Below are 9,665 nucleotides of genomic sequence, written 5' to 3' on the forward strand. Positions count from 1 at the left end.
TTATATTTCTTTCTTTTAAAAAAAAATCATTTTATTGGGCGCTTATGCAATTCTTATCACAATCCATACATACATCCATTGTGTCAAGCGCATATGTACATTTGCTGCCATCAATATTCTCAAAACGTTTGCCTTCTACTTGAGCCCTTTGCACTTTATATTTCTTCATTTTAATCATTTTATTGGGTGTTCATACAACTCTCATCACAACTCATACATCCGCACTTTATATTTCTTAAGGGTTCTGTGACAATCAGATTTCATATAATTATAGGCAGGTAATTCAAGAGCCAAGGAACTTCTAACTTCCCTTTTACTAAGGAAATTTGTCAAAGGTCAAAAATAGATGTATTTTACCAATATGAAACACGAGGTATAGTGAGGTTGTGGCCTACCTTTTATTGATGACTTTACTAAATGCTTTCTAACTATGGAGTTAGCTGATAGAACTTCTAAATCATCAATTAAGGTGGCAAAGACTACTTAAAACTAAACACACCATAAATATACCTCTTAAATCAAAATAATATATATATTCATCTACTATATCCGAAAAAGAAAATTGCTTTCTTACAAGTAATAGGGTATTATCTTTCAGATCTTAACATGAATAACTTCCTGTTTTACAGCTCAAGTATCCTGGGACTTTCCCAAATTCATAAGAACATTAGGTATTTTGCATATTCCTAGTTAAGGAATGTTATGTACCCAAACTACAAACTACTTACTGTCCAAAATACTCTTTATACTCATATATTGTAGAATTCCTAGGTATGTCAAATTGTTCTACAAATATGCCACCATTTTGTACTTTTCCCAACCTATAATTTTTCGTTAAACTATTTTAAAAACCACTTAAAAAATAAATAAATAAATAAATTTTAATAAGACAAAATCACTTACACATCACTCGCAGCAGTAATAGTAATTATTTGTGAATAACCTGGAAATGACTTAGTAGTAGTTTGTGAGTTTTAAGGTTCAACATAAAAGTCAAGAAACTTATCACACTAAGTTTACTTACTTTTTCACACAAAGCATGAGAAAGAAGTATTCCTCCCTATATAACAGGAATAGGGAACCTTTTTCTCTGCCAAGGGCCATTTGGGCATTTTTATCATACAGGTCACATTTAATTAACTCACTCCTAAAGTGAAGACTAGTTACTCATTGGGCTGCTAACCACAAGGTCAGCAGTTCAAAAACACCTGCTCTATCACGGGAAACCCACTGAAGCATTTCTATACTGTCCTATAAGGCCCCTATGAGTCGGAATCAGCTGAATGTCAGTGAGATGTGTTAATGTGATGGCTGGAGCTGCTTCTCTTTGGTGAGGCATGTGATGTTAACTAGTATTGATGAATTTGGGGCTTACAGATCCATGGGCCAGACATTCCCCACCCCTGCTATATGACCACTTTATAGCATATTAAGCTTAGGAATTGAGGGCTTAACTGGCTCTTAGGTAATCCCCTAACTCCACTTTTGTCATTTTTCTTGGCTGCTAGCATACCAGCTGTGTGGTAGGTGAGGCAGAGTTGACTTCAACTCATGGTCACCCTATATCTGCCTGAGTACAACTGTGCTTCACCGGGGTTTTTTTGGCAAGCACTAACCAGCCAAAGAGAAGGCATTGATGGTGAGGTTTTATCTGCTTTAACGCAAACCAGACAAGTCAGGTAAGAGTTAGTCTGCTAACCACAAGGCCAAAGGTTCAAATCCACCAGCTGTTCCTCAGGAGAAAAAGACTACCTACTCCTATAAAGATCGACAGTTTGGGGGAACATTACAAATCTACATGGGTCAAAACTGACCCAACGTCAATGGCTTCTGGGAACCAAAATAAGCTTAGAGTTTTCTTATCCAAAGTTTACATACAGCTCTACTATAACCCTCTCATCCTATGTCTAATTAGAACCTGTGGAATGTTTATTGTGAAGCTCCAGAAAGATAGTAATCCTGTTATTTCTTTCCACCCTTTAATCATTTATCTCAGTACACAGCACACAGATGTTTGTTAGCACACAGATCCAAGATGAGAGAAATATTTCAAATATTTCTCCCTGACACTTCACATATAATAAGTGTCACAAGAGTCAGGGCTTTGTGTGTGTATACTGCTGAATCCTCAGCATCAAGGATGTTGCCACACAGGCACTGACGCTATTAGGTGTTTTTCTCGCATGTATTTTAAAATAAGAAACAAGTACTAGATAGAGTGCCTACTCTTACCTGTCAATCACCTAGTTCCAATTAAATTAGTTAAAATATAAGATAGAAACTAGGTAGTGAAGTTATGAATTCATATTATTATAGATAAAATTCGGATGAAGTAGGTAAAGGTAATGTAAATATAAGCTGGAATATGGGGGTAAAAAAACTTTCTGGAAATGCCATTTAGGTGGACTTGGTAAAACTTACAGATAGGAAAAACTTATCTATAGATGAGAAAAGTTAATATGAGGAGGGATAGCAGGACGAATAAAGGTTTGTATATGGAAATGTTTCCACTGAAAAAGCCCAGAAGCTAACATGAGTGTCAAAAGATTGTTATTCTAAATCTGCGTCCAAAGTTCCAGAGACCTTACAAACTTAGAAACAAGCAATTCTGAATCTGTGTCTAAATATGCATGTTCCAACTTTCATTAGTGCTGATCAGTTCCACTGAAACGTTCAATGAAAAAACTGTTTGTTACCCTGAATTAATGTTAGATCAACTGGCATACAAATAAGGTCTTCAAAACGTTTGTGGAAAAATTCCATTGTCTTACAATTCCATTTGCCACAAACTTTTTAAAGCGCTGCATATCACAATTTAAATAATCTCGAGGACTTTGAAGAGGCCAAATATATTGTAAACTTTTATAGCATCATTTCAATCTGTAACAACCCAATGGCATACACTATTACTACTTTCTAACGAGTAAGGAAACTAGCACTTAGAGGTCAAATAATTTTACTAAAATTCTCTTCAGCTAGAACAGAAATATTTAGTAAAATATATTAAAAAAATTAATTCACTGACTTAGGGGGTTTTCAGTTACAGCTAAATTTGCTACATGAAGATGCTTAGAATTGAGAACATCACACTGAGTTCAAAAATTCTAACAGTTAAAAAAAAAATCAGACATTACATGCCCAAGAAACTACAAAGCTATCAGTATTATGTTGTTGCTATTGGGCGCCCTTAAGTTAATTCCAACTCATAGAGGCAATCACCAAGTCGCTCCCAAGTAGCTGCTTGCAGGGTGTTAGAACTGCCAACCTCTGGTTAGCATCTGTGCCGGGTGATACCAGATATATCTTCTATCTGGTAAAAATATAATCTTTATTATGACCTTTAACAGTCTTAAGTTATCTTGGTAATTTTCTCTATTTGTATTAATGCAACATATGAAATTTGACAATAGCGGGAAAATTATGTAAGTTGATGGTGTGGAGGGAAATAAATTAGGAAGGACAGAGCTTGGTAATCAGGGAAATTCCTCAGTGATAAGGTGATTGATATCTGACCAAGAATGTGAAGTAAACAAGAGAACAAGTCAGAAATAACTAAGTGAACAGAGTTCCTTGCAGATGGAATAGTTGGGTGCTCTGAAACAAGAGCACTATTTTGTCTTTTTGCTTTAACTACCTGCACTAGAATATTAAACATTTACAATTTTTACATAGTGATTACTTCACTCAGCTAAAGAAATTCACTGAAATGCCAATGATCTTATTCTTTCAACTAAGTGAACCAAAAAGTAGCTTCAGAGGTGTGAGACTCTGTACACTGAGGGTTCTACCCACCTTCTCCAGAAGCACTAGCAAGCCAAAAATAAAATCTTACTACTTCCCCACTCTCACTATACTCAAGCACCTTCCAAAGGAATTTGAAATTTGGTTCCTAAATCACTGTTCTACCACTCAAGAAAGTCAAAGCAAAAAATTCTCAAATAGAAGAAGAGGGGGAGGCAGTGCATGAACATGTAAGGTTGGAGTAAATAATATTAAAAAGTTACCATGGCCAAACAACTAAAAAAAAATCTAGGTATTAATCATTGAAATTGCAAAATGTAAGTAGTTAACAATCACAAAAGTAAGGTGGGCACCAAATTTTCTTCCACAAACGATAAATAAGTAGTACTCACTATTGCAGATGTTCCAAAACTGATCACAGCTAATTGGTTAAGTACAAAAAATGCTTCAAATATTATTTCGATTATTTACCTTCCAAAAACTGGTTTGTGACTATCTCAGTTCTCTAAGATGTTAGTAAATATGGTTAGTACATTCAATAACTGCTTAAGAAATAAATGAACTTCAAATTAGCAAAAAGCTAATTTGAAAAGCTAATCTTTTTCTTCAAATAAGTTTTAAAAACCAGTAATTACAAGCAATTATATGTAGCTAGAACAATATGCTATCAGAAAATTCGTGTTAGTAATCACTATGAGTAGATCTACATCTGCATTAATACTTTATAAGAAAAATAATGTTCATTATATATAACCTGTGTCAATCACAAGCAAACATGAAAGTTCTTTGGATACTTTAACAATTATTCAAAGTAGGAATACATTTTAACTCATTATTTTATATCCTAAAGTTCCCACGGTGACTCTGAGTCTTAGTATATAAGTGTGCAACCTTCATGTTTTGTACGGGAGGTATATTGATCCATTTACATATGAGCTTCAAGTTTTTATCTTTAAATATCTTCATTTGTCTAGGTTGTGTGACTGGTCTTAAAGTGTAAGTAAGCTCCTTGCCTGCAGATATATCCAGATAAACTGTGTACATTGAAGACAGTCAATTAGGAATAGTCCTGTTTTTAGGGAATCATCACAAAATCATTAAAATGATCTCCCTGCCAGCTAATGAGCATGACATAACTAAATTTCTATTTTTTAAAGAAATTTAAAAGAGCTTCGTTCTTTCCAAGTTGAAGGAAAAATAGTCCACTACGCTTCACTAAAACTGACAGTTTTAGTGAGGAAAAAAAACCAGGTTACTCACTAGCATATGAAGTTTCAATCCCACTTTCAGAAGCCTTTAAATATATTTAGAAAACTGCATGATTTTAGAAACAAAGAATTAAACAGAATACAGTAAAATATTCAGGGAATAAAGGTGTTTTCCGAAAAGCAGCCCCTAATAAATATTGGGGGAGCGCTCTCAAGGCACTCAGACTTACATTACTATCTCATTGGGCCATCAGAGAAACCCTGCGGCCTAATTTTATGAATGGGAAAAACTCCCGATAGAGGGTGAGCGACTTGCCCAAGGTCACTCAGCAAATCAGTGGTACAGCTACACCCAGACCGGTGCACTTGGCTCGATCACCCGGGCTCGCTCCTGTGACAGTCACAGGAGAAAAGGGGTGGATCGGGCTCCCACACTCCCCCTGCCCGACCAAAGAGGCGCGGGCTTGCATTTGAAACCTTCCCTGGCATCTCAGCCGGAGCGGAGGAAGTTGTGCCACCGAGACGGGACACTGGCCGCGAAGTGACAAGGCTGACAGGCACAGCCCCCAACGGAGCGGGTTTGCACTCGCAAGGAGCCCCTTGAGCTCGGGGCCAGCCAGACTACTCCCGGAAACGACTCAAAACTCCCCGCGAGTTTCGCCCCCTCCCGGGCGCTGGGAGGGAGCCAGAGGGCGCCGGCCACCGGAGCCAGCCATGTGTCCGGCCCCTCACGCCCGCCTCAGCCGGCTCCTCACGCCTCGACCGCAGCCAGAGGCCCAACTCTGGGGGGTGTCCGACGCAAAGGCAGCCGGGGCCGCCGCAGCCGTCAGAGGCACCCCAGCGTGGCACTCGCCGTCCGCCTCCCGCCCCACCCCTCCATTTGAGCCCCTCAGACACGCTGCCCGCCCCTCTGGGCAGGCCCGGAGGGCTCGGCCTGCCAGGGTTCGTTCGCCAGCCGCCGCTAGGCGGGCGTCCTTACTTCATTGAGCTGGCGCTCCGCGGCCTCTCGAAGGGCAGGGTCCATGGTGCCCCGCAGGGCCTCGATAATGGTATTGGGGTCCATCGCTGCGCGGACTCTGGCAAACCAGGGACTCGGGTGCTAGTGGGCCAGGAATAGCGCCGCTCACTGCGCACATGGACCCACCGCGCTCCGCAGCGGCAACCGGCGCGAAAGGAAAGAGAAGCGCCAAGGCCCCGGATAGAACCTCTTTGCCTCAGCGAGGAGGCGGGAGATGCGCCGGCCACTTCCTGTCGGCGCGCCCGCAGAGCATTTCGGGAGTTGTAGTCCGCACACGCAATCTACCGCTCACGTGGCCGCCTGAGCTGTCGCCGCTGGACATCTCAATATTTGAAAAGGAAACATTCTCAAACTTCGGTACTTCACAAAAGGAACATTTTTTAAATCACTTCCAAAATATTATTCACATAACAATACGTGTATGCCGATGGCCAGACATTTAATTTAATGCAGTAATGATGAAAATTCATTGCTGGTGGTCGTGTAACTTAAGGAAACAATTTGAGATGTGTTTTTAAGTACCATAAAAATGTTGACAATCTTTGACCCTAGGGTATTAGAGTTTAAATTTTGAGCGCTCCTTTTGCAGAAGGCTGTGAGTGATAGTGAACACCATAAATTCCTATGCAGAGGCCCACGTGGGTTTTAAGCGTCCATTGAATTGTTTCTGACAATCAGGGAGGTGATCTGTCTTGCCCTTGAGCAGAGTTTGTTAGTGGATTACCTCCACTCCCTCAAGTCAACCCAGGGAGGCAAAGCCTCCCTTAGGGCTTGCCTGGGTGTGAACTTGGTGGAGCTCTTCATTGGGGGTGGCATTGTCATAAGTCTTAAACTCTGAGTCATGCACTTACTGTCTTGGTTGGACTGATCTTCTGCCTAACGTAAATGTCCAATCATAGTTTCCCTCCCACTCCTGAAGTCCCACCAATCATGCTTTTGGGGCAGTTTCCTTTGCCCTCTCTTTTTAAGTCCCTGAATCTCACCAAAACCTTGGAGAACATTGACCTCATGCTAATGGTCTCTCTCATCCAAATTATGTGTCTTTGTCTTGTCTTTTCCTGTTTAAGACTTAATAAATATTCTCCTTAAATTATATTTGAGATATGAAATCTCCTTTGTACCCTACAACAGGAATACTTAAAAAAATTTTGTGATAGAAGTTACATAAACAGTTTTATAAGCTTAGTTCAAATATGAAATGTTTATAGATTATCTTTTACTTATTTTTTATTATTAAAAAAATCTTTTTATTGGGGGCTTTTATAGCTCATATGTGGTAAAACATAAAAGGGGGAGGCACAAAATCATTTTCCTGTAATGGTGGGTCTTAAAATATTAATGCCTCTCATATGACAGCCACTGTGCCTAGAAAAAAGAGCCTTGGTAGTGTAGTGGACTGCTAATCACAAGGTCATTAGTTCAAGCCCACCAGTTGCTCCAGAGAAGATGAGACTATCTCCTTTTGTAAACATATACAGCTTAGGAAACCCTAGAGCAGTTCTACTCTGTCCTACAGAGTACCTATGAGTCAGAATTGACCCAATAGCAGTTGACATTTGTTTTATGTTGTTTGTTGTTGTTCTGTTTTGTTTTCTGCCTGCAAGTGAGATAAAATTCCTATTTTGCAAATGAAAAACCAAAGGTTTAGATAAACCAATTGCCCCAAAGTCTATTCCAACTCAAAATTACAAATCTACAGGAGTAGAACTGGGCTCCAGGGTTTTTGAGGTTATAAATATTTATATTTACATTTTACATTGCTGAGAGACTGGTGGGTTGGAACTGATTACCTTTTGGTTAGCAGTCAAGCGCTAACCACAGGTCCACCAGAGCTACTTAAGGTTCAGAGAAAACCTATGGCTATTAAGTCCGTTTTGACTCATAGTGGGGCTACAGTAGAGAGTAGACCAGAGAGTAGACCCGCCCCTTAGGGTCTATGCTTTATGCTCTTTCAAAAAAGCAATCTTATAGGTTTTTCAATTTTACTGATTTTTAAATAAAACATTGACTCTGTTTGACTGTATTCTTAAGGTTGCAAATCTTTATAGAAGCAGATAACCTTGTCATTCGGCTGTTGTGAAGCTAGTAGTTTCCAGCTTCCAACTTCGCCTTTAGCAGCTCAACACTGAAGCATAAGGGTGCCTCAAGGTTCATAGAAGATACTTAAGTTATGAGAGACATGAAATTTCCCTACTAATACTTGGTAGATAGCTCTATCATTCTACTGATACTATCTGTTTTAAAGTTTTGCTAAAAAAAAAAGTTTTTTTCTTCTGCTTCACTATTTAAGGTCTTGAAAACAAGAGCTGTTTTATTTAACTTTGTATCCTCACGTCCTACCAAAAAACTAAAATGTCTTGTAGGAGTTCAATAAATACTTAGGTAAGTAAATAAATCAAGAAAGGAAAGAAAGAAAGTAATTAAAGATGCCTTGTAGTTGGCCAAACCAGAATGAAATTCCCCTTCTACATAATTTCAAAAGAATCCCTAGATGGCCCAAGCACTGCCCAGTCCTGTGCATCCTCACAATCATTTGTTCTGCTTAAATTCATTGCTGCAACCACTATGTCAATCCTTCTTGTGCAGGATGTTCTTTTTTGTTGACCCACTACTTGTCCAAGCATAATATCCTTCTCCAGGAACTGATCCCTCCTGACATGTCCCTAAAGTACCTAAGACAAAGTCTAACCATCCTTGATTCTGAGTATCTGTCTTCTACTTCTTCCAACATAGATTTGTTGGAAGGCTATAGTCTATATAATAATCCTTAAAAACACCATAATTCAAAGACATCAACATTTGCTTATTCAACTAATTGTCTGCAGACTTTTCAGTGGTATCCTCTATCTTATTCTTGATATTAATAATTTGTATCTTCTCTTTCTTTGAACATAGGTGATAGAACTACTGTACCTACAAATTATTATTAGGGAAGCTTTATGCTCTTTCAAAAAAGCAATCTTATAGGTTTTTCAATTTTACTGATTTTTAAATAAAACATTGACTCTGTTTGACTGTATTCTCTATTGTTCATTTTCTAGACTTTTGAATATCCACTCTTTCTTATTTACTCTTATCTATTTACTTTAGGTTTAATTTTGTTTTTCTTATTTGTTAACATGAAAACTTAGATAATTGTGTTCAGATTGTTTTTCTTCCTAATATAAGCACTGAAACTCTCAATTTTCCATAAGCACTGTCTTAATTTACCTCCAGAAAGCATATATATAGTGTGTTTCATTTTCATGGTTTAAAACATTTCCTAATTTTCTTACAAAGTCTTCTTTAACCCATAGATTATTTACAATCATCTATTGCTTATCCTGGAATATTTATGACATATGCAGATACTTTTATGTTATTGATTCTAAATTTAATTTGTGATCAGAGAACATATTTGTTATTAACTCATCCTCTTAAATATATCATTAGTTTACTATTGACTCATAGGTCATTGAGTCTGTGTTCAAAGTTTTAAAGTGTTTGGGTTTCTGCCCCCTACTCTGGCTTCATTTTAGCTGGATTCTATTCTATTCTATTCTATGTCTTTAGGTTTACTGATCTTCTCTTTTTTATTGTCTAATCTGATGTCAAGTTCATCTAATAAATTTTTCATTTCAGATGTATTTTTTATCTGTATAATTTCATTTGGTTCCTTTTTTTATAAGTGTACTTTCTTTTTCTTCATTAAAAAAGAA

At 38.1% G+C, this 9,665-nt stretch overlaps 1 protein-coding gene across 2 annotated transcripts in view; it reads right to left on the reverse strand.

Annotated features, from left to right (window-relative positions):
• The window catches only part of IPO7 (importin 7), a 46,106-nt gene extending 40,005 nt beyond the window's left edge, over positions 1-6,101 (reverse strand). For both annotated transcript variants that reach the window (XM_045290887.1, XM_004711544.3), the window contains exon 1: positions 5,929-6,101. In XM_045290887.1, the coding sequence (XP_045146822.1) occupies positions 5,929-6,012 (84 nt within the window). In that variant the 5' untranslated portion in view covers positions 6,013-6,101. The remainder of the gene's footprint in view (positions 1-5,928) is intronic.
• Positions 6,102-9,665: the final 3,564 nt, after the last annotated feature.

Source organism: Echinops telfairi, unplaced genomic scaffold (genome assembly GCF_000313985.2).
Source record: "Echinops telfairi isolate 266 unplaced genomic scaffold, ASM31398v2 ScPeMD7_60;HRSCAF=208, whole genome shotgun sequence".
Taxonomy (NCBI): domain Eukaryota; kingdom Metazoa; phylum Chordata; class Mammalia; order Afrosoricida; family Tenrecidae; genus Echinops; species Echinops telfairi.